General features: G+C 35.2%; 2 protein-coding genes and 1 non-coding gene across 10 annotated transcripts; 2 read left to right on the top strand and 1 right to left on the bottom strand.

Annotated features, from left to right (window-relative positions):
• Window positions 1–589: 589 nt before the first annotated feature.
• TRNAY-GUA (transfer RNA tyrosine (anticodon GUA)) lies at window positions 590–674 on the bottom strand. Its single transcript is given in 2 exon segments — window positions 590–625; window positions 638–674. It is a non-coding gene; the product is annotated as a tRNA-Tyr (tRNA).
• Window positions 675–2,556: 1,882 nt separating this feature from the next.
• Window positions 2,557–8,059, top strand: LOC18429550 (sporulation-specific protein). Of its 4 annotated transcripts, none has more exons than XM_011623318.3 (3): window positions 2,557–2,791; window positions 5,482–5,631; window positions 7,757–8,059. In XM_011623318.3, the coding sequence occupies exons 2-3, from the start codon at window positions 5,503–5,505 to the stop codon at window positions 7,844–7,846; spliced, it is 219 nt and encodes a 72-aa protein (XP_011621620.1). In that variant the 5' UTR covers window positions 2,557–2,791; window positions 5,482–5,502; the 3' UTR covers window positions 7,847–8,059. The 4 variants fall into 4 exon arrangements, with proteins under 4 accessions (XP_011621620.1, XP_011621621.1, XP_088717775.1 ...); XM_011623319.3 differs by having other exon boundaries at window positions 2,691–2,822; XM_088861649.1 differs by lacking the exon at window positions 2,557–2,791 and adding an exon at window positions 2,900–3,061.
• Window positions 8,060–15,199: 7,140 nt separating this feature from the next.
• On the top strand, window positions 15,200–21,217 carry LOC18429549 (U-box domain-containing protein 43). Of its 5 annotated transcripts, none has more exons than XM_088861644.1 (5): window positions 15,200–15,415; window positions 15,586–15,650; window positions 16,142–17,555; window positions 18,528–18,846; window positions 19,549–21,217. In XM_088861644.1, exons 3-5 carry the CDS (start codon window positions 16,320–16,322, stop codon window positions 21,006–21,008), a joined length of 3,015 nt encoding a protein of 1,004 aa, XP_088717770.1. In that variant the 5' UTR covers window positions 15,200–15,415; window positions 15,586–15,650; window positions 16,142–16,319; the 3' UTR covers window positions 21,009–21,217. The 5 variants fall into 5 exon arrangements, with proteins under 5 accessions (XP_088717770.1, XP_088717772.1, XP_020519969.1 ...); XM_020664310.2 differs by having other exon boundaries at window positions 15,215–15,415; window positions 15,586–15,800; XM_088861646.1 differs by lacking the exon at window positions 15,586–15,650.
• Window positions 21,218–23,677: the final 2,460 nt, after the last annotated feature.

Raw genomic sequence — 23,677 nt, 5'->3', positions numbered from 1 at the left:
GTCTTATAGAAATTACATCTTTTGATAATTTGTATTTTTTTTTCTTTTCTTTGGCATTTTTTGGGTCCTCCGATGGATAAGATATCAAACTACCCTAATTCATGGGTGGTTCAGTGTTGCAGGACCACCCCACAATCTGATCTATTGTTTTGTATGTGGCAGTCCGATATTTTATATATCAGACGAATCTATATTTGGCTTTTTTTTTTTTTTTTTTTTCTTTTTTCCTCTTCAAAGTATGACAATCTAAACATCATTCCTATTTTTATTTGTAAAAAAAAGGTACCTTGGAAGTCCACTAATGACAAAGAGTAAAAAAGAAAAAAAGAAAAAAAGAAAAATAGAAAATAAAATAGTTAAAATTTTGCAACATTGTACTAGAGCATAATTGGAAAATTTTAAAATTTACTAAAAACTAACCTGGTAAAATTTATGAAAATATGGATTAAAAGGTAGTATAATTCGGTAGATCCAACCCAATCCTCATGAAAATTTTATGTCAAAAAGAATTTAATAAAAAATCTAAATATTTTTTTTTCGTGAATTTCTATAATCAAAAAAACAAATGGTCCCTTCAATCAAAGTATAATCCGACCTGCCGGATTCGAACCAGCGACCTAAGGATAACGGCCATACACTACAGTCCTCCGCTCTACCAACTGAGCTAAGGTCGGTTGATATGTTAGAAAACGATTAGATTATTAATGTCCAAGAGTTCTATTCGGTACGATTTGACATCTCTTTGATTGTTTTGAGGGTCTCTCTCTCGAAGATTAATTTTCTACACTTTCTCGTGCGTGTGTAATAAATGGTAATTTAACATTTTACGGAAAGTAACTCCTGATTAACATGATCATGTGAAATGTGATCCTAAAGATCACCTCCGTCCAAAAAGTGGGTTGAATGGTGATGGGGGAGATTGCAATTGACATGTAGTGTGGGTGCTACATACTCTTCCATCACCATCCAACATATTGACCGAGTGTTTCTAAGTGCTTTCAAGGATCATGATATGCCTTCCATGAAAACCTACTCAGTACGATTTATCGTTGGTATGTAATTTAGAGGTGTGGTTTGTCTAGAGTCGGAGGCTCCAAACAATCAAAGTAAAGCACACCTTCAAATAATATTGAGAAATATAGTTTTTACACTGAAAATCTTTGTGACAGTCTTAAAATATATTTTTATATCTAATTATAAAATTTAAAGCTTAAAAAATAGTGTAGATCAAATAGATCTATGAAAACTTTAAGATCTTGAAAATTGACCGTCCAAAAAATACATTACAAGATGCACTATTTCCAAAACGTGATCCATTTTTTTCTTATGTTTATGCATCTTGTGGTAGAGATGATTAAATTGAGAATATTTGGGCATCAAAACAACCTCTTCTAGTGAAATTTTTGATATACGCTCTAGTTTGATTGTTTAAAGCCTCACACTTATATAAACTTTTTTCAAAGATAAATGATCTCTTTGCATACAATCCCAATAACCAAACAGCGGTTTGGGTTACAATGTTTGTGTAACCCTTATTGCATTCATACGAGCACATATTAGATCTCATATCGCCGTGAACCTTTACAACAATTGCCCTTAAGTCTTCTATATGCTAAAAATTACGTAAAATATTTGCCCTTACTTGATGGACCAAAGGATCACGAATGTAATATTTTGCAATTTGGAATCCATTTGATTGTCAAAATTCTCCACTTTGTGTTTTTTAAAATATAAAATCTACTTTAAAAACCAAATTTTCTATAGTATGTAATACACAATAAAGAGCTTCGTTCACTATAACGTGGTCATCCTAGAATAAGTTGGGGCCTTGGCAGGTTTGGGACAATTACATTTATGTGATAAAATTTAAAGGGAGGTTTGTAAAAGGTACCCAACTAAAGCTCATTTTTAAATTTTGTCGGAAGACGTAGTTTTCAAATAAAAAATCTTACAATGACTTGAAAATCTATGTCCAACCCTAATTAAGAAATTCTAAATTTCAAATTTTGAGGATATAACCTTTTCAGATAGTATGTTAACTTCAATAAAATAAACTATTCTAAGAGCGGCTTATGTGCACTTAAAAAAAAAATGTCTTAAGATTGTATAAGGATATGTTAAAATAGAAGATCGTGTATAGAACGCCCAATTTTTAGATGATAAGACCTGAGCGTTAAAAATTTAAAATTGAAATTTGGTGCGGTTTATACAAGATGGCAACCTTAGCTGTAGAAGAAGTTGTGATGATTATACCATTCATTTTAACTAAATATGGTCGATTTAATATATTGTTTGAAACATCATTAAAATTTGATATATCTTTAATAGTGTCATAGCTATGCTCTTCAGATCAAATAGATGGTACATATTACTATAATTTTTTGGGATTATATACAATGAGACCATGTAGAGTTCACAATTACTTGTGACCATCTGATGTAAAATCTAATAGTTTGGATGTGTCACAATGTTTGATAATTTTTCTATTAAACTTTTGAGTTTGGTCAATAGAAAAAAGTGCAGCCACCAAAAATTGGGGAAGTATAGAATGAGGCCATTTACTTTATTTATACAAATACGACCGGAGAAAGCACATAAGAGATCATTTACCTTTGATAAAGATGGTTATAATAATCATAACCATTAGATGTGAAAATGGGTGGAGGCAATTATTCCATTGAAAAAGATCAAACTTCAAAAAAAGTTATCTTGAAATTTTCTCCAACTTTATAATACATCCAAGCTAGCAAATTTACCATCAAATAGGAGTCAAGACCACCTTGTATCGAAGGTGGATGATCTCGTTACATATATTCCCATAGGTTTGCATTTTTGTTTTTTTTCTAATCATTACCCTTAGGAGTTATTTTCTCATTCTGTCTCCCTGTTAACCCAAAACACTCTCTCACAATCTATAATCCCAGTTTTATGTGAGAGAAGACACCCAATCTCCTCAACGAAAACCCCGCCAGATCTCTCAAGAAGCCTTCTGATCTTAAAAAAAACACACTCTCTCCCCCATGAACCCTAGTCTCTACCTCAAAAGGCCCACTCTTCATCAGTTACGTTTTTAATTTTCATGCAATCCTTGCTTTTACTTTCCCGTAATTTAATGTTATTATCATATTTATATTTTGGTTTATTGTTGACCCTATGCCCATCCTTTTTTTTTCCCCTTGTTTATGCCCTGGTTTTCGTTTATTTCTCTCTTTTCTTACTTAAGTTTAATTGTTTGCTGCAAAACTATAGATCTCATAAGAATAGATGTTTTTCCGGTTAATCAAAATAAGGATTTTCTTTTTGAACTACTGATGCAAGTTTGTTTTATTGGTTGTGCATCAATATTGGTTTATTTGAACTTTATTTCCTTTTTAGATATGGCTGTTTTTTTTTTCCTTCTTTCTCTATCTCTGTAACTATGCATTTTTCTTTCTAGTTATTTGCTTGATATTTGGATTGATGTGTGGTTATTTTGATTTAAGATAACTCATGAAATATCTTGAAGTTGGTTGTAAGATGCTTTGGATTTTGTTGGTTCTAGTTGGAAATTGTTGCTGTTTTTATCTCTTTGCTGTTTTTCTCTTACCCTACCCTGCGTCTACTGCTTTATCTCTTTCATTGATATTTCTAGCGTGCATCCTCTAATTTTCCTGATCTTCAGTGCATATTCTTTCATTGCTTTGCTGCTTGGTCATGATCTCTCTCTGTACTGCATCAAGTGTTTTTTATTTTTCATTGTAGAGCAGTTTGGTGTGTATTCTTTTATTTTACTGCTGTTTGGTGTGTGTTCTTTCAGCACCATGCTTTAATGTACTTTTTTATTTCTTTCTTGCTTTGAATGTGCTTCTCTCTCTTTCTCTCTTGCAAGTGTCCTGGGGTGTTTTCTTTCTATCTACTGCCGCATGACTTGTTCTCTCTAAAAATATGCAAAGTTGGTGATCTATTCATTTTGTTCGAGGAAGTTCAACTGGTAACGGAGATCTATGTTATTTAGTGCCATTTTTCTTGGTTGGTTTTCAAAGTATATGAAGCGTGCTTTTATATCATTTTGTGATTTATGTACTGATGTTTTCTGTTGAATGACTGATTTCTCCTGTTAGTAGAATCCTTGAATATCACATGCATGCATATTGTTACGTGGGTTATTATTTAATTAGGGTTTTTCCATCAGTTAAGTTTGTGGTAACTGGCTTTCAAAAGCTGCACTTACTTTAATTTGCATGGTGGAGTCCTTTCTTCACTTGAAATTGAATTGCACATCGTCATTAGATTTTCCCTCCCTTATTTATGTGCATTGGGGACTGATCACCCTATCAGTGGGTTTGGATTGAAGCCTTGAACATACACTCTCAAGGTTTTTCCATATGAAACACTCACTTTTCTCAGGGTCGAAAGTTTATTTTTCACAAGTCTGCTAAAATAATAAAGATCAAGTCAAAGTTTATGCTATGGGTTTCTTGTCTGATGTGTATGAGTTTGTAATGTTTTATTGTTGGCTTATCAAACTTGTGTTGTAGTGAAGTTACTGTTTTATTGAAGTTTGGGAGATTTTCTAGAAAGAAATGTGGTGAATTAAAGGAAAAGTGTGTGTAAAACTAGTACTTTCTACTTTCTAGTTCCCCTCATTGTCTGAGTGCATGCATCACTCTTATATGCTCTGTATAAGTGCATTTGTATATGTTTTTTCAGAGTGTAGTTGGATGTGTTTTTAGCGTTCCGGGATTATACTAACAATATATTCTATACCATTTATTTTCCATGTTGTCTTATACCATGTGACTTGATTCATGAGCTATTATTTTCTCAATTTATCTAGGAAATGGTTCCTTCTTGTTTTTTCTTCCTATCTATAGTTAAAGGATTTTGCATTGTGAACTTGATATCAAAGCCAATAGTTCATGCATACATAGAGGCTCCTTATTGATTGCTGATTTGGTTTGGAAGGACATTTGGCTTGTGGCCCAAGGAGATGCTTGGCAATCATTTGGGTAATTAGGTTTAAAAAGAATACAAACTTTTTTATGTCAATGCTTTGAAATTCTAAGCTAATTGTCTAGGGTAGGATCGATTCCTTTTAAGGTGAGGCGGTTGTGTTGGTTGTGGAATATATTTTTATAGCCATGAGACAAGCTTGAGGACAGAAACATGCCTAACCCAATACCCATGAGGTTATTTGTATCTTCAATTCCAGTAAAGTACATCATTTGGCAATGGTTTACCTTTCTAAATTTGGCTTGCGCAACATGCCCCACTTGTCTGTATGCTTTGTATGTGTGCATTTTCCATATGCATTGTAGCAATGCATTTTTCTCAGTGCGTGAAGCACTCTTATATGCTTTGTATGATTGTTGAATGAATTCATTTTTATAAGCTCTGTAGGAGTTGCACTTTATATGGGGGGTTTAGATGCTTTGCGTGAGTGCACTTTGTATGAATGTATACATGCTTTGTAGCATATCACATTCTTCCCTTTCTCTACAGGGTGCAAGTAAAGAGAGAGAGATGTCTTCAATTGGGACAGCAAAGGGGCTCTTAGAAATCGCCAAGTTTGGATTGTATGTGACCATCCCCATAATTCTCATGTACAATTTCGCCTATGATACAAAGAACCTCCAAAGAATCATGGGCAATGTGAGCTTTTCTGTCCTCTCTTTATTTATACGCACCCCAATATTTTATTTCCTGTTTCCTTTAATAACTAATTCCTGAGAGAGATTAGCTTATTTTATTTTTAGTCATAAATAGACATAATTTCGGTCCATATATTTCAAATTGATCACATTGGTGTCATGGAAACTTCTAGTTTGGTAGGTAATAGCTTTGTAGAAAATATGTGGTTTAGGATTACAGGGAAACTGGGATTTTTCTATAGAGTGTTTTCTTGTGGTTTTAGAATAACTAGAGGCTATAGCTACTTTTAGGTTTTTTCAATAACTAGTTTGATTAAAAAATTATTGTTATTTTTTATTTAGAGAGTTAGAAGGATTTTCTTGCATTGTTTTTTACCGGATCTGTTACAGTTTAGGTCAAATCAAGATGAGACTCAAAAGTGAGAAGCAACCATGGAGGACGATATTAATAGCAAGGAGAAAATATGATTTGATTCTTTCTCTTGAATTATTGGTTCTATTCGATTATGTCTCTAAGATGATGTAATTCACTTTCAAAGTCCTAAGCAGAGAATCCCCAATATAAGGATGTTCATACTATATATACCACCAAGGTTATTTTCTATCGCTCTTATATTTCAATTCAGAATTGGAAGCGCTATTGTGGGTTTTGTTCTGTCTTGTTATGTATTTTTCACTTGAGAATTCTCACCCCCCAAGTAAAAATTGATGGTCTTGGTGAACAATTATGCAGTCTAGAGTTTTCCTCTATTTTCAGTAGAGTTGCATTTCAATCCTAACTTTCTTTGTGTATAAATAATCCTTGTCATTCAACTAAAAATTATTGATATATAAAGGGTTATTAAATAAAGTGAATAAATAGTAATAAGATGAAGCACAAACTTTTGCAAAAGAAGAGCTTAGCCGCAAAAGGAATTTGATTTTTGTAGACCAAACCCTGGTTTGTTGTTTTCATTCAAAGTTGCTAGAAGTGGGACTTTTTCATGCTTATCTTTTGGGTTATGATAACTTATGTGTTGGCCTTTTTCCATATATAATGCTTCCCATGATGGAACTGAGTCAAGGTTTAGGATCTGGTGATTTCAGTAGAACCACATTTTGAGTTAGAGAATCATGTTGCTTCCATTTCTTTATGATTCCTTGTGTATCATTTACCTTTCCAATCACTGACTATTTGATCCTCTACTTTCAATTTGACCATCATTTACAAGCACTCTTAGTGGAAACTTGGCTGCAGCTTTAACCTTATTGGAAGTTGGAAATTTATATGTTGCTACATCATATTTTCTATCGCTGTATACATTCCTTGTAAATTTTGGATTAACGGTTATGTCTTTGTTGATTTGCCCCTTGATGGCATTTAACCTTGATGGGGTCCCCACCAGCATTTTCTCCCATGCTGGCCCTCTTTTTCATCCTTATTGAGACTTTCTCCAAGGTTGCTTTTGTAGTGTTGATGACCTTATTGTTTGTTACTTGCAGAATTTGCAGTTTTAGCCTTGTAGGCATGGTTTCTTTGTAGCTTTGCGTCGGTTAGTGTGACATCTTTCTAGGTTGCCAAGTTTTTGACTCTTAAAATCCTACTCATAGCACTCTTGAGGCAACATCCCAATTCTTAGCACATTGGTGACCTTTGAGCCTATCAAATGGCAAGGTTTAATAGGTTAGCCTTAAAATGGGTTTAACCAGTCAAGACCTTCTTTGGATGAATGCCTATCCCGGTTTCTTATTGTTGAATAAAACCATCAGGAGCTTATTGCAAAGTGAATTGTCACAGTTTCTGATTAAGTCTCGTAGATTAATAAACCTTGGAGCATTTCAGTGGATGTACTTTGTAAGACAAGGGGAGTGATCTTGTTGACATTTCTTGCTTGGTTGAGGTTCCACTTCATGAATAGTGCTTACATTGCCCCCAATAAATAATAGGGGCAGTGTACTCTTTCTTTCTTTCTTTAACTGTTGCCACCCAAATTTTTGAAAATACCAGGAACTTAATTGTAGATATACCCAATGCTAGTCATATGGCCACATAGAAGTTTTGTTCTTTCTTATATCTTTTATTTGTTTTTATCCTTATTCTTCTATTTATTACTGCTGAGGCTTTCTTGTTTTGGTTTTATTTGCAGCGGTCCTATGTGGTGTACCCTCCCGAGGGACCTAGGCCTCCACCACCGGAAGAGATTCGTGAGATGGCACGAAGAAACAGTCTTCGTTGATGCTTTCGTTTTCATATTCGAGATCATGGTGTGAAGTATGAACATCCAGTTACATGGTTCATTTCCTCTTTGTTCTTAATATTACTTCTAACAGTAATCTTCTATTAATTAACTTTGTTTTTTTGGGGTAAGTAATAATTTGCTATTGCAATCTCAAATATTGTATATACCAAGTTCAGACTGTATTAGTTGGAATGAAGAAGGGTTTATGAACTGACTATCCATGATCCTGCAGATTAATACTTCTGAATTCTTACGTGTTTACTTTTATTGCTTCGTCTGGAAATTTTCATAATGTGGTCGGCATGAGAAAAATTATAATTTGTTTGAAACTGTAGATTTATTGGGAATAGAGACTCTGTTCTTCAAATATCTGTGTTTTGAAAAGCAATTCTGGGTTTTTTGTAGTCCATTTGATCAATTTAACTTGCTTTTTGTTGTTCATTGCGTGGAACTTGTTTGATCATTTGCTATGGTTGTAGTTAAATGTGAATTTTCTTTGCCAAAAATAAATGGTCTCATGGTACACAGTTCTATAGACACATGATATGTATGGAACCCCATTTCTTTGGCTGTTATCCTAACTATTGTTCTTTTTTAAATATATATAGTTTTTTAATATGAATAATGACTATTGTTCATTATTTTTAAGATGGAAAGAAATTCTTTTCATTTTTCCTTTGGTTTGTCCTTTTGGGGCAGCGCATGCCTGCTGTTTGACTTAATGAACTAAATTGCAAGTTCTTGATGTTCCGGTCAGTTTAGCTCAAAGAATGGCAAATTACCACTTTATGGTAACTATGGTTTGGGGTTTTTGAGTTTGGAAAATTTACGCTTCTGGGTTGCATTAAGTTGAATTTTCTCTCGTAAATTGGAAAGCAGATAAATAGAATTATTAAACTTTGTTTTGATCGGCTGAAACTGGGACGGATGTAATTATCATCGGTAGTTATTCTATCAATTTCAACCAAATTTTGAAGGAAAAAGTTTATACAAGGGTGAGGCCTAAACAATCAAGTTAAGGCGCACCTAAAAAATTCACTAGAAGAGGTGGTTATGTTGTAAAAAAATTCTTAAACCGATCTTCTTGACTTCGAGATGTGTGAAAATGAAAAACAAATGGCTTTCAAGTTTTGGAAGTAGTACATCTTGTAATTTTGGTAAAAAAATCCTGAAAAACTAAAAAATCTCGAAAGATTTGTAAAAAATGTTTAAAATTTACATTCGTTGTTTTTTTATTTTGTGACATAAAAAAAGCAAAATAAATAAATATTATAAGGAAAATTTGTTAAGAGAAATTGATCAGGTACTTGAAGCAATACTTTTTCAATGATCAATATATAATAAATATATATTAATATTATATATTATACATAATATGTAATTAATATATACTATATAATATGAATTACATTAATAAAATAAATACAAATATATAATATGATATAATATTATAAAATAATATAATATTTCAACTCAAGACCATGTTTGTTTCTTTGGGTATTTTGAAATTCAATTAAAAGTATAGGTAAAATATGAAATTGTTCATCTCTTTGTGACAATTTTGATAAATTTCTCTCTCTCATATCTATGTCTGTCCCCTTCGGGGGTTGGTGGTATAGGTATTAGATTGAAGATCAAATCAGATGAACAACGAATAAATTTTATATCTTCCGGTGTTGAGGGACTTATGGGCTTGGCACGCTGTCACGCCCGACCAACTCTGGTGCATTTGAGTCTACTCGCCCAAGGCGGCAAATCCTACCGTTAGCAAATAAAAATTTGGAAAAATTGTTTCATGCGGGCTGGACCGCATTTCTACAATATGCGGTCCAAAGTTATAAAGCATCCATCTTAAAGATGGATGCAAATAGGTGGTCCATCTAAATAACAGTTGTAACTAACGGTCCAAATGTTTTCTTAATGTAATTATTATTTATAGTTTTCAATTATTTTATTTTTTCATATTCATAATCTTCATGTTAAAGGTTATATATTCTCTAAAAATTTGGATCAAATTATATTTTAAAAATATATCTATTGCCAAGCACTCATTTCTACAATATGCCGGCTGGCTACATAGAAACTGTGTCAAAAAATTTGTAATAATATATAAAATTTTAAGTAGAGAAATAAAAGAATAGAGAAAAGCAAAAAAAGAGAGAAATATATAGAAAATATTATAAGGACAGCTTTGCAGACTCTGCACTGTGACAGTGCACTTATCGGCCGATTTTTAGAATAAATCACCAATTAGTGAACAAATCAGCCAATTAGTACTGATTAGTCCGATTAGTCGGTCGATTAGTGCATTGAAAAAAAGAATCTTGCATACATGACAGTTGGAATTGGGCCAGATCGGGATCGGCTAGTGACCGATCCCGAGTTAGCCGGCTCTTTTAAACACTGATACAAACCGCTCTTTTAAACACTGATACAAACCACACCCAAGTTTGACAATTACATTTTCTGTTTCTTTAGTAAAGTCGGAAGATGAAATTTGACGATTTTCAAGCTTAGAAATCAAGTTATTGACGACTTTATATTCAGGCGAATTTGTTCTATACATTGTGCTTATTCAGAGTATAAAGTTTTCAATGCAGCTTCATATTTATCAGTGTTAAGCTGAGTGTCTCAAATCAGTCCGTATTATCAACTTTAAGGTCATAGTCCAATCGGTAAATGGTGTGGGCTGCCCATGGGGAGAGAGTTCAGTTCTGATATAGCTCCAAAATCATTAGAGAGAGAGAGTATTAGGTACCATGACCAGCGTAGGAGGGAGAGCTATTGGTACTGTGATATTAAATACTAGAAGGAGTACATTGAAGAGTTGGAATTCATTATTTTAAGGAGAAGTCATCCAATTTAATACTTAATGACCAGTAGAAATTATGACCTTTTTGTGATAAAGATAAGGGAAAGTTGTCTAAAACCCTCAAAAAGGGATTTTTAAGCAATTTATCCCCAAGCTATTTTTTTCTAGCAACTTTTTTTCCCAAATCATGTTTCCTAGCAAATACCATCCAACTCAAAAAACAATAAAAAAAAAGAGACTAAAATACCGTCGTTTGGAAAAAACAAATGAGACTAAAATACAGTCCGGCACTTCACCATGGGGGTCCGGCATTTGGAAGAGGCACTTCGGCACTTAAGTTACTGATTTTGAACGGTCCGACACTTCACCATGGCGGTCCGGCGTTTGGAAGAGGCGGTCCAACGTTTGGAAGAGGTCATTCCGACATTTTACAAGTGCGGTATGACATTTGTTTTTGGATTAATGAGCGGTCGGTTCAACAAAATTGTGTATGGAATAGGCAGCCCGGCAGTATACAGTTTTGGTCCGACAGAACGGATGAGTCTGACAATAAACAACCGCCGTCTGGCCTTTTTTTTTATTGGGATTCGAAAATGATTTTTTAATGGTATTTTCGTTAAAAAAAAGAAGAACTTTTTGTATTGGGGAAAATATACAACTTGATTTTTGGAAAAATTAAGGTAGGGGTAAAGTGCCTAGAAAGTCTACTTTTGAGGGTTCTAGGCAATTTTCCCTAAAGATAAATGGTCTAGTAGTATATAATCCTTTCTTTTAAATAAAGACAAAGGGTTCTATACTTCCCATGCAGTATAGAAGAACCATCCTCCCTCTAACATCCAGCCGTCCAAGTTTGATCAAGAGAGCTATTCACCGTTTGATTTTAGATCCGATGTCTAAAAGTATTTTATTTTTAGTTTTTTTATATAAATTATATGAATATGAAATTTGGCATGTGCCGTCTTCTCATTGAGGCGCACCTATAAAAAATATTAAAAATAAATTTTCGATAAAATATAATGATTAAAATACCCCTTGAACGTTTCAAGAGTATTTTGGTCATTTTATTTTATTGAATATATATATATATATATTCGCTAGTGAGAGTTTAATAGAGGATTGGATGTCCAAATTTGGTGTCAAAATAGTTTACAGAAAAAAAATTATAAATAAAATAGTGTAGAGACGTGACATTGTGATTGGGGCAATCTTAACCCTCTATTCAGAATGGACGGTTGGATAAAGGTAAGTATATCGATTTTGTGCTGTGGGGAAAGCATATAAAGCTTGCCCTTAAATAAAATCCCTTCTGTTAAATAAAAGTAACCCATGTTTTTTGGCTCAACCCATGTAAATTATTTTGGGCAGGTAGAGAAAGAACCTTGCCTCTAAAGCATGTGAGAGAGAGAAAGAGAGAGACCATTAAAAAAAAGGATTGTATATAAAGAGACTATTTACAAGTTAGAATTATTTATAACCATATGATAGTTTGGACATGTCACAAAGTTTGAAAAAATTTCATTTGAATGTTGAACTTAGTCAATGGAATAAATACAGCCACCCAATTCACATCCAGTGGTCAAAGATTAATTGTGACCACCTTATACCAAAAGTAAATGATCTTATTGTACACATTTTCTTAAAAAAAAAAAAACGAGAGTGTTTGTCTATACGAAAGAGATGACCATTAATACCATGACTATGAGAGAGAGTTCTCTATGGGGAAGGGGGAGAGTTGTTGTTACCACGACCATGACAGAGAGAGTTTTCAGTTGTGTAGGAGGGAGAGCTTTTAGCGCAGTGACCATGGACGGAGTAAGAGCTTTGTCCATGGGGGAGACACATAGGTACTGTGACCACAATGCGAGAGGGACCATGATCACCTTACCAAAAGCAACAAACTTGAAAGATAGAACAGATGGCTAAAATCTCAAAACAAGCACCAAAAAACATGGTAAAAAGAAAGTTTGCAAAATATTTACCTATGTAAAATTTTCTCCTGTATAATATTCATGCACGAACTAAACATGCTCTAAAAAAGCTTTTGTGAATGTTTTTTTTTTTTGGAAGTTTTTGGAGAGTTCCACTTTGAAGAAGATCAATTGTGAATGCCTCCGTTATGCATTAGATTCATCTTTTGTCAAATATATAGACAAACAAAAAAGAGTTCCTACTAATGCATTGATCTTTTCTGTATAAAAAAAAAAAAAAAAAAAGAACGCACGTGGATTGTATGTGTTGTTTTTTTCTTCTATGTTTTGTATTTATAAATATTTGGATTCGTTTTAATTGATTTATGTGCGTATCAGGAGCCTTCCTGTGGTGCTTTCATCCCAAAATTGGAATAATGCTATGTAACTTTTTGTTAGTGATCACAATATTTAATAATTTATATAATTATTGCTTAACAAATATCTTTCCAATGTAATGATCCAAGGGTTGAAAATAGATAATCTTAATTTATCAAAAATATCTGAACAGATTATTAAAGTGAATCTGAAAATCTTTGAGTGGTTAACAAGGCATTTAATTGTAATTGGTAATCAGTCAATCTTTTGAAAAGATGAAGCTCATGAACAAAAATTACATAAATCAATACATGCCAGGTTCTTTTTATGCATGGATTGATGGTGCGTAATACACCTCAGAAGCTTTTTGGGTATATTGATAAGGTACTCGACTGCAATTTGTTTTGCAAGTTTAGGTGCAATGTTCACACAAATTCAATACATATGTGTGTTTTTCTTAAAGGAGTTTACTTATGTGACAAAGTTCAGAGTCAAGTCTTTACCTATATGCTTCAATGAATTGGAGAAGATATTTGGCATGGATTCTTCGGATTGAAGCCATGTGGAAGGGGGCAGAAATATGTGCTGATGTCTTCCCCAAGGGTTCTTGGCATCTCAAGACTGTCTTCCTAAGCATCGAGTCTTTCTTTTCATTAAAGTTCTAATTGTTTTCTAAATCTTTTTTTTGTTTTTAATGTTGTGGGACAAATAACAATGTTGTTTTATTGTTGAATGAGATATATTTGTGAGGTTGGGATATGGATGCATCAATGGTGAATGTATGTTTAAGTAGTGTTCAAGTTATTACATGTTATTATTAAATGGGTTGGTTTTTTATTGGTTGCATATGGATGTATTAATTGTGCATGTGTGTTTGTATGTTGTGCTGAAGCTATTATAACACAATCTAATAGAATACAAGAAACCAAATCCATAATTGCGCGGATAGATATGAGTGTGCATGCGTGTGTGTGCACGTGTGTGTGAGGAATAGCGAGAGAGCTAGAGAGAGTTTGTAATCAGTTTAAGAAGAAAGTCATCGACAACCTACATATGAAATTTAAACACCTATTCTACTTCATATTTGTAAAAATACTCAACAAATTGTATACCCATGATAGTTAAGAAAATATATTGATTTCTATTTTGAGACAGTTGATTAAGAAACTAATGATTGGTACATAATAGTGAACTTCTTTAGGAACTTCCAATTTATAGTTCATGAACTTGTTTCCAGTTATCAAACATGCCCTTATTGGTCTTGAGAAGCCACTACCTCAACCTAGCCGCCAACCATATGAAAGAGTAAATGAGGCATGTCGGGTACCGATCGACCTCAACCCAATTAGGTTTAGACCTAGGCCCTACCGAGACCTAAGTCAAGTCTAGCTCAACTGGGTCAAGGTCTAGAAATAAAAAAATATAATAATTTTTTTGATATGTTTATATCTGGTTATTATATATATTTTTACTACTATATCAGGATTTAAGTCACGTTGGATTGACCTGGACTCAACCTGATAGGGTCCAAGCTGAACCCCTACTTAGCTGAAGATCAAACGGAGCCAAACCCAAGCCATAGTATCCAACGTCTAGGTCTAGACCTGGATCAACCGGATTCATTTCCCACATATATGTATAGGTGCGTTAGAAAAATAGAGCTTTTAAACAATCCAATCAAGGGGTACTTGTAATTTATCATAAATGTAATTTTGATATAAATTTTTTTTCAGATGGCTTGATATTCTATTTTCATATTTAATTATGAAATTTTAAACTATAAAAATAGATCAAATCAAGTAGATTTATAAACATATGAAAATCTTGAAAATGGACGGTCCAGATAATGTGTTACAAAATATACTATTTGGCAAACTCAAAATCTTTTTTTCTTTTCATATTCATACATCGGGAGATGATCAATTGTTTTTGAGGTGTACCTTTAATTCTACATGCAATCTTATATAAACTTTTCCGTAAAATAACGCCCTCATACATAAGTAAATTTAGAGGGATCTGAATAAGTGTACATAATCTCAATAACTAGTTTTCCTCTTATTCTAAAATGGATTTAATATTTTAGATGGAAAATTCTCTCATTAGAAAGCCTTTTGACCGACCATGTAAAGGTATAGTAGGCTCGCGCGGAGCATGCTATAAGCGATGACATGGAATTCAACCAGAAGTTTAATTCCGGGTCACTCGTGACCGAGTCGTCAGCCTTTTAGTGTTCTTTTTTCCTACCGAAACGTTACACCGAGTTGATTTGGATCCAGAGAGAGAGAGACTTTTGTCGTAAGTCTTTCAATTGAGACCTTAAAGTCCAACACGTCGTACTCTCCATGGAATTTTCTGCGATTTACAAGGAAGCCAATGGCGAAGTTTCAGTTTCAGTTTCTAATCCACCTTTACTCAGAAACTCCCTTAGAAGACTACTAATGCACCTTGACTATGGGTGATTATAAATGGGTACGTCCATTTAGCTCGAAAATTTAACTATTTATCTCTTTGTCAAGATTGCCCCTCTTCTTTAATTTATGGGGTTCAAATTGTGAAGCCCATTGTTAACAATGCCTGCCGTTTGAGTTAATTTGCTTATTTCTCTATTTACTTTTGCCTTGCCCACTTTATGCATGCAGATTACCTTTGGTCTTTGGTCACTTCAGAGGAATTTAGGCATGCTTTCTGGAACCAGTGGAAATCAGTTAATAATTTCAACTCTCTTTAGAACAATTATATCTCTGGCGGTTTTGAATCGGGTTCTCAGTAATTAGAGAAGCTTTGTCTTTGTTATGAGAAGCAAAAGAAAGATTTGGTACTTGCAATACTATTAATCAATGATTCACAGTTGGGCGTATGTGATTTCCTCTATCTTGAATTTTACTCCTATGAAGGGAATTTGTGGTTTTTCTTACCTTGATTTTGTTTTCTAATTTGCGGAAGTGGGTAATAGTGGTTTTTCTCCTCGGTCCTTCGCTTTTTCTGTAGGGTCAAAAGTGTTTTTGCTCTTGGATTCTTTAATTTTTTATTAGAGGAGAGGGGAAGTGGGTTTCATATTAAAATCTGAAAATGGAAAAATTGACTGTATGCATGCTGTGTAAGAGCATACTGGAGATTGGGTTCATGCATTAGCACCTGGTAGCGAGAATTTGCTAATCAGTTACATATCCAATATGGGTTTTCATTGATTAACAGGTGCAAAGGAGAAGGCTTTGTATGGTGATGTTCTGGGCCTGTGGTAGTGCTCAAATCTTGGTGAATGAATAATCTCTCTCTCTTGATTAGATGCATGCTTTAAAGAAAGAGATCTTGTTCATGACTGGTATAATGGAAAGTTGAAGCCCATTTAGGACATGGTTTAATTAAATTGAAGATGACATCACTTATGGAAGTTCCCATTGGTGCCCTCTTGTCACTTCTATTGGACCAGGTGATCAAAACAGCCAAAGCAGCCAAGGATGTTCTCATAGAGAAAGAGAGTTTCAAGATCTTATCTAAGTACCTCCATGACATAGAACCTGTCCTAAAGCAATTGCAGCTTCACGAATTGAAAGACTCGCAATCAGCTAGACGGGCTCTAGAATTTCTTTCAGAAGATGTCTCAACAGCACAATCCTTGATTGATAAGTGCACAAATAGGTCTCGTTTCTATCTTTTGCTAAAATGTAGACAAATAGTAAAGGAAGCTCAACAAGCCACAAGAGATATTGGAAGGTCTTTGGCTTCTCTCTCCCTTTCTGGAACTGAAATATTAGCTGATATGTCTGAGAAGGTGAATCAGTTGCACCATGAGATGCAGAAAGCTGAATTTAAATCATCAAATTCTCAGCTTAAGATCATAGATAAATTGAATCAGGGGATTTTGGAGCACAAGACTGATCAGGGGTTTGCAAATGACTTGGTCGAGGAGATAGCAAGAGCGGTTGGGGTGCCTATAGAGCCATCAGAGATAAGCCGTGAGATTGCGAGCTTTAAGCAGGAGAGAGAAGAAGCAGCTTTGAGGAAAGAGAGTGAGGAAGTATTCTTTTTGCAGCAGGTTATATCGCTACTTTCTCGAGCCGATGCAGCAAAAGATGAGGAGGAGATTGAGGCTTGCTATATTCGAAGGGTTCGGACTGTGGAGAAATATGGTGGAAAGGGAGACTTCATCCCTCCATTTAACTCTTTTATTTGTCCTTTGAAGAAGGATGTGATGATTGACCCCGTTAGTCTTTGTACTGGAACGACATGTGAACGTGCATATATTAAAGCTTGGCTTGATGGTGGGAATGATACTGATCCTGAAACTGGACAGCACCTTGATGATTTCTCTCTTAGACCGAACGTTCGAATGAGGGAATCTATTGAAGAGTGGGTGGAACGGAACTATTGCCTTAAGATTAGATCTGCCAAATCAGAGTTGCTCTTGGGTTCTGATGTGACTACTGTAGCTGCACTCAATGAACTGAAAGAATTTATCAATGATAACTCAATTAACAAGTACTGGATTGGGATTGAGGGGCTTGTTGATATCATTGTGTCGATTCTTGGGAATTCTCACAACAAAGATGTGAAAAGAGCAGTCTTAGTAACTCTACTGGTCATTGTGAAAGGGCATGCAAAGAACAAGGTGAGGGAAACTGTCTGTAGCCTGATATTTTTCACTTGAAAAATCCATCTTCGATTAAGTCCTCCTAAGAAAGAAAATGTAAAACCCACTTTCGTATTTTTCAGGTATACTTGTTTAAGGTACTATAGTATGTTATTTGTCGTTTTCAATTACTGTATGATAAAAACTTTTGGAGCTTCATTTGTTATTTGCTAGGCAAGAATCAGCATGCTATTTGAAGAGTATGTCTTCTGCTCTTGAAAAAGAATGTTATATTTGCAATGAAAGAGCTTATTGTGATGGAAAAAGATATTAAACATTTCCTAAGTTATCTTCATCTGGAATCTGGATAAATATAAAGTTGATTAGCAAGGAATACATAGGATGTAAAAAACATGGTACAAGGAAATATGTTTTTGTTGAATATTTGTGTGGTTTGGGTAGAGAATGTGAAATAATTTCCGTCAATGACATTTGCTCACTGAAAACTCTTTGTTGATTAGTTTGTACCTGCAGACTTTGTCAATCATTTAATTTATCAAAGGATACCTTGCATCCAAGGTATAAATTTATAGTTTATTAAGGAAGAAACACATCTTCAAATGTCTTTTATCTTTTTCTTACTAGAATGTTACTTTTTATGTGCCTTTTATATTCTAGATTTGATAATTTTTTAATTCATAGTGTCATCATATTCCTACTTTTCAACAACCATGGAGTTCTTTGATGCTCATGTTGATACTGTCTCAGTGGTCTCACTATCAATTTTTAGTGAACTCATGAATCACTTCTTTCATCTTTCGCGTGTTTGTAGTAAAACACACTCTTGTATAGGGCATTGTAGCATTTCATTTCTCTCTCGTATATCGCTCTATAGATCATCATCATCATTTTAGCCTTTTCCTAAATATATCACTTTGTAGATATGACAGATAATACTTTTCCCTCTTTTTTTTTCTTGCTAGATTTGTTGAAATTTGCTCTTATATGCAGGATAAAGTTGTGGACTCAGGAGGACTTGATTACATAGTACGTTGTCTTATACGTGATTCAATTACATCAAAGGCTGCAGTTGAATTGTTGTTTGAGTTGCTCCTTGATGGTTCAGGGTGGAATGTAGCGCTACTCAAGAAATTGAGTAAAAAAAAGAGTTGTGTTATATGCCTTGTCAATCTTCTGAATGGCGCAGTTGTCGAGTCATCTGAAAAAGCAGAAGCAATCCTCTTGAAACTTTGTGAAGAAGATGATGATAATATTAAACACGTGGCTGCTGCAAACTGGTATAAGCCACTTATTAATTGCCTTCATCAAGGTTTGAAATTCTTCTCTTGACAATCTCTGCTTTTGTTAAACCATTTTGATATCATTTCTGGATTTCTTACCCTAACAGAAATTAGATTTAGCTAATTTATGGATAAAGTTAACCAAAACTGACTAGGAAGTTTGTTTTGTATGAAATGCACATGCATTGTCTGATATTTCCATTTTTGACTGGTCATATCATTAGTATTGGCTGATAAGGTCATCTTAAAAGCTGCATTTCTCTCATAGTAACATATAGTTCATTGCAATTATGAGGTTTGTGGGTTTGATTTTGCAGATCCGGCATAAGAAATGAAAAAGATATATCTGCTTGATAAGTTGAAGCGCTTTCCTTTGCTTGTGTTGCTTCAAAATTCAGATAAACAGTTTGAAATTTTTCTATCTGGGAATTGATCCTGGGTCCTCACGATTGTAACAGTATTATATTGTAACCATTTTCTGCTTTTCATTAGTTTTTTACCGATAATAAAGGAAAGAGACTCTCCTAGATGAAACCAATGAGTAATTTCTAGTTTCCTACATTTCTGGTGGCTTGTGAGTCTTCTCACAATCCATGTATAGGCTGCATATTCTACTGAAAAGTCCACAACTCTGATTCAACTGTCCTTTTGCTATGAACCTCCTGAAAATCATATTTGTTTGGTAATTTTACTGATCTCTTTATTCCGTTATTTATTTGTGCCATTCTTAGGTCCAGAGTCCTCAAGAATATCTATGGCTGGTGCCCTCTCTAAAATGGAACTGGTAAACCAAAACCTAAAGCTCCTCGGAGAAGGAGGGGCCATTCCCTTACTGTTAGACATGTTAGCCAATGGCATTGAATCAAAATCAGCAGCATTGGGAGCTCTTGCAAAGCTTTCAGCTTGCCATGAAAACCGGAAACTCATAGCACAAGCAGGAGGGGTGCCCCTTATTCTTGACCTCCTTTTCACTCCTATTGTCCCCACCATTATAATAGAAAAATGCTCTGAGATATTAGCAAACCTCTCCTCAGCTAATGGCACCCGATTTCTCGTCGATTCGGAAGAATCCCCTCTATATTTGGAAGAAATTGTAACCAACTTAGTGTCTATTCAACAAAAACCCACCTTATGTGAAGCCATTCGAAAGTATATTCTCCTTGCCTTGCTTGGGATTTGCAGGTCAGAACCAGAGAGGACAGAAACCTTAGTTTCAGGTTCAGAGGGCCTTTCAGTCATCCTCCCTCTACTTGAGCACTCGAACCCAGAAACCCGCGAAGCCTCTGTCAAACTTCTCTCTTGTTTCTCTCATCTCGAAACTGATACAGTAACAGCCTTCCTCTCCTCCTCAAAAAGGGTTGAGGCCTTTGTTAGCTTCTTCGAGGATGAAAAGAACCCTGAATTACAAGCGGCAGCTGCTCAAATTCTCTCTCTTCTCCCAAATTCAGATATCTCACTGACTGAGAGCCTAATTGGATCAGGAGCCCTTCCCCATCTCATCAGAATGCTTAGGTTTGGTTCCTCAGAAGCTAAGGAGAAAGCTCTTGGTGCAATCATCAGGTTCACCGAACCATCCATGGTGGACATGCAGAGGATGGTAGTTGAAATGGGGGTCTACCCATTACTTGTGGAGTCGCTTCACTCTGGTTCTTCTCTCTCTAAAACCAGGTCAGCGGCCACAATGGCCAATCTCTCTCGAAGCACTCCTAACCTTAGCATTGCACCAGAGGGAAGTGGGTTCTTTTGCTTTGGCCTTAATCGTTCTCGAACAATTCTGTGCAAGGTCCATGGTGGTGTATGTGATTCTCTCACCACTTTCTGTCTGTTGAAGGCTGATGCACTGCCTGCTTTGGTGAAAGTCTTGAGAGAGAAGGCAGGAAGTGCAGCAAAAGAGGCAGTTGTTGCTTTGGCCACCTTGGTTTGTGAAGATGATATATGTTATGGGGCTGCATGGGCTTTGCATGAAGCCGGAGCCATTGACCCATTGTTGGATATTTTGTTATGGGGGACTTCTGATACTAAAGAGGAGGTTGTTGGTCTTTTGGAGAAGGTTTTTACAGTGAGGGAAGTGGTTGACAGCTATGGTTTGGATGCTAAGTTATCGCTCGTAAAGTTGAGCATGCAGGAGCATGAGAATGTGCATGTGCGTAGCAAGGCCATGAAGGTGTTATCTCAGCTCGAACATTACTAGATCGAGGCCTTTAACCTGAAGAGAGAGAGAGAGAGAGAGAGAGAGAGAGTCTTATTGCAGATGGAGACCATTTGAGGATGAGGCTTTGCTGAAAACGGGATCCATATAATTTGATTTGTGCTTATTACTATTTATTTGTCAAACCAATTGTTTTTTGGTTTTTGTGCTGAATCCTGATGATCCCCCAAATTCCATGCTTAGTTTCTTCACCTGTTTTTATCTGTGAATATTTTGGTTTATGAACCTCGCTACACAAAAACTCTACCACAGAGAAAAAGAGAGAGAGAGAGAGAGAGAGAGAGAGAGAGAGAGAGTTATTTGTCCTTGTGATCTTTTATAATATCGTTTTTTCAAAACTCAGGTATCTTATGATGGACATCTCAATCTGCCTTTAGTTCATAGTGTGATATGCTTTCTTTGTCTAATTTGTTACTGCTAACATCAAATGCAAGTATTTTGGTCTCCATCTCCCACAATATCGTAAACTTTCCCATGAAATTGTATCACTATCCGTACGAGTCTTTTTCTAAACATTTGTAACTAGACTGCCTGCCAATGCCTCTCACCTGGTTTTTGGAAGAGTGATCTATTTCCAAACCAAAGGTGCAACTTTACCATGTTTTTCTAAGTAATAACATCATATGTGTTAGTGATGGGCTACAACAGAATATTCTATAATCTTTCATCCTGCATTAAATTTGAAAGAAAGTCAAAGTTTGTAACCAGTGAAAAGTGACAGATACATATGGTATCAACAGTCCATCAGATTCATTGTTGACTAGCAGAGAAAAGAAGCTCAAATTTTGAGTCCTAAGAGATTTTTCCTTATCTTGAAGACTCAAAGAGTACATGCTTTCGATTAATATGTTCAACTGAGTATACATATTTGAAAACAAAGTTTATATGACCTTGAATTGTTCTCTTTTTGATCTAGAACTTTGTATTTTACATACATGCCCTGCTAGATAATGCTGAAGATAGGTGGCCATGATTGAGCACATCTTAGGGTTCGAGATCGCTGACATGTAGATTGGCTAGATTACTAGAAGAAAGGAGGTACTAATCAAAGTCGACCTTCCTGAGTTTCATGGCCAATTGTACCTCAACCAATTCTAGATTGGTATGAGGTGAATGAGCTCTTCTCCAACAAGGTGAATGAAGAGATGAAAGAATCATGGCCCTCTAGTTTGGAGGTTATGCCTCAGCTTGGTAGATTCAGGTACAAGCGAGATGAGTGCAAGCAGGAAAGAGTAACCACATGGGAGAAGGTCGAGAAAATTTTCAGGGAAATATCTACAAATCAACCCTTCCTGATTGTTATTCCAGAAATACCATTACATACAAGAATTTTGCCAGCTCTCAACATGTATTGATTTAGTAAACACCAAAACGCAATCGGTGTTTCGCTATCTAACAAGTCCCATTGGAATATCCAGGACCAGCTAGCTCGGCATATAGAGCTCTTAGAACTTGGCTAATAAGGGCAAAACAACAATTCTAATACTTATTTGGATGACAATTAATTTTATTTGGAATAAACTATCTTATCTAAAATTAATATACCATAGATAATATAGTTTTGCTAGTTGTTTGACATGTGTTTTTTATTTACATATAATCACCATCATCATCTAAGCCTTATTCAAATTGTTTGGGGTCGGTTTTATGAATCGTCGTCCTCCATTCCATAGGTTTAGGTTTCATGATACATGTGACAAAGTTTTACACTAGTTGCCTACTTGATGCAACCCACCTCCTCTATCTAGGCTTGGGACGGGTTAAGAGAAAGTCTAAGGTCCTTACCCTTATTAGACCATTTATTAACCATATAATATTATCTTATTATTAAACTTTTGAGAGAAATTTAAACTATTTTTTTTGCTATTTCTAGCCTAAAATATGTGATTTTTAGAAAATTACTACAAATAAAGTAAAAACAACTTAAAAAGATAAAATTATGTAAAACCGTCTATGAGTTTACTCATACTCATATGACTTTATGATAGACACTACCAAATAATGGATAATTCGTAATCAGCATTAACTTTATTGAAACAATCAATTAATTATCCACAATAATGGGTACCTCCAAACATATCCTGAGACTTGTGGTAGATCTTATTCTATCTTTTAATTTTGAGACTTGTGGTGGATCTTATTCTATCATTTAATTTTGAACACAAGCCAGTACCTCATATCAGGCCCTCTCAGGTTCAAAAAAGCTAGAAGGGCCCAGCAATTCTTTTGCTGGTATAGGGAAGAGGGTGTCCTCACTAGCCAGAGTGGTACCACCTCCATTTTCTTCCAAGCCATAAAGAACCAAGGCATTGAGGGTCAGCCGCTTGGACCCGGATTAATTTATCATCTGCCCAAACACATGGATACACATTGGAAGGCATGAATTATATCAGGGGTGGCAATGGGCTGGTGCAATAAAATGTGGCACGAAGACCCATGCCACCACCGCTTGAGGGATGAGCTAGGCTTGGCCCACACCAGGTTGGCCCCATTAAACTTGGCCCGGCCCTATTTTTTTTAAAATTTCCTTTTTTTTTTTGTTTTTCTTCTATCAAGCCCGGTCTTGATATGGCTAGGGCCAACGCCTCTTTGGCCTGGTCTAGGCCTAGCCTTGTCGGGCCTGGGCCGGTCGTTGCCGGCCCTACATGATG

This window comes from Amborella trichopoda, chromosome 3 (assembly GCF_054954075.1).
Source record: "Amborella trichopoda isolate Santa Cruz 75 chromosome 3, AtrichopodaSantaCruz75HAP2 v2.0, whole genome shotgun sequence".
NCBI lineage: Eukaryota > Viridiplantae > Streptophyta > Magnoliopsida > Amborellales > Amborellaceae > Amborella > Amborella trichopoda.
The sequence above is the reverse complement of the archived record's forward strand: the minus strand, read 5'-3'. Positions and strand labels throughout refer to the sequence as shown.

What these genes read in the sequence shown, in the direction of transcription:
- LOC18429549 (XM_088861646.1), top strand. Translation starts at nt 16,320, where the DNA reads ATGACATCACTTATGGAAGTTCCCATTGGTGCCCTCTTGTCACTTCTA. An exon ending in AAGGGCATGCAAAGAACAAG is followed by an intron (nt 17,556 to 18,527) that starts GTGAGGGAAACT and finishes TCTTATATGCAG; the next exon opens with GATAAAGTTGTGGACTCAGG. An exon ending in TATTAATTGCCTTCATCAAG is followed by an intron (nt 18,847 to 19,548) that starts GTTTGAAATTCT and finishes TGCCATTCTTAG; the next exon opens with GTCCAGAGTCCTCAAGAATA.
- LOC18429550 (XM_088861648.1), top strand. Translation starts at nt 3,839, where the DNA reads ATGTGCTTCTCTCTCTTTCTCTCTTGCAAGTGTCCTGGGGTGTTTTCT. An exon ending in TGTTCGAGGAAGTTCAACTG is followed by an intron (nt 3,971 to 5,481) that starts GTAACGGAGATC and finishes CTTTCTCTACAG; the next exon opens with GGTGCAAGTAAAGAGAGAGA. An exon ending in TCCAAAGAATCATGGGCAAT is followed by an intron (nt 5,632 to 7,756) that starts GTGAGCTTTTCT and finishes TTTTATTTGCAG; the next exon opens with CGGTCCTATGTGGTGTACCC.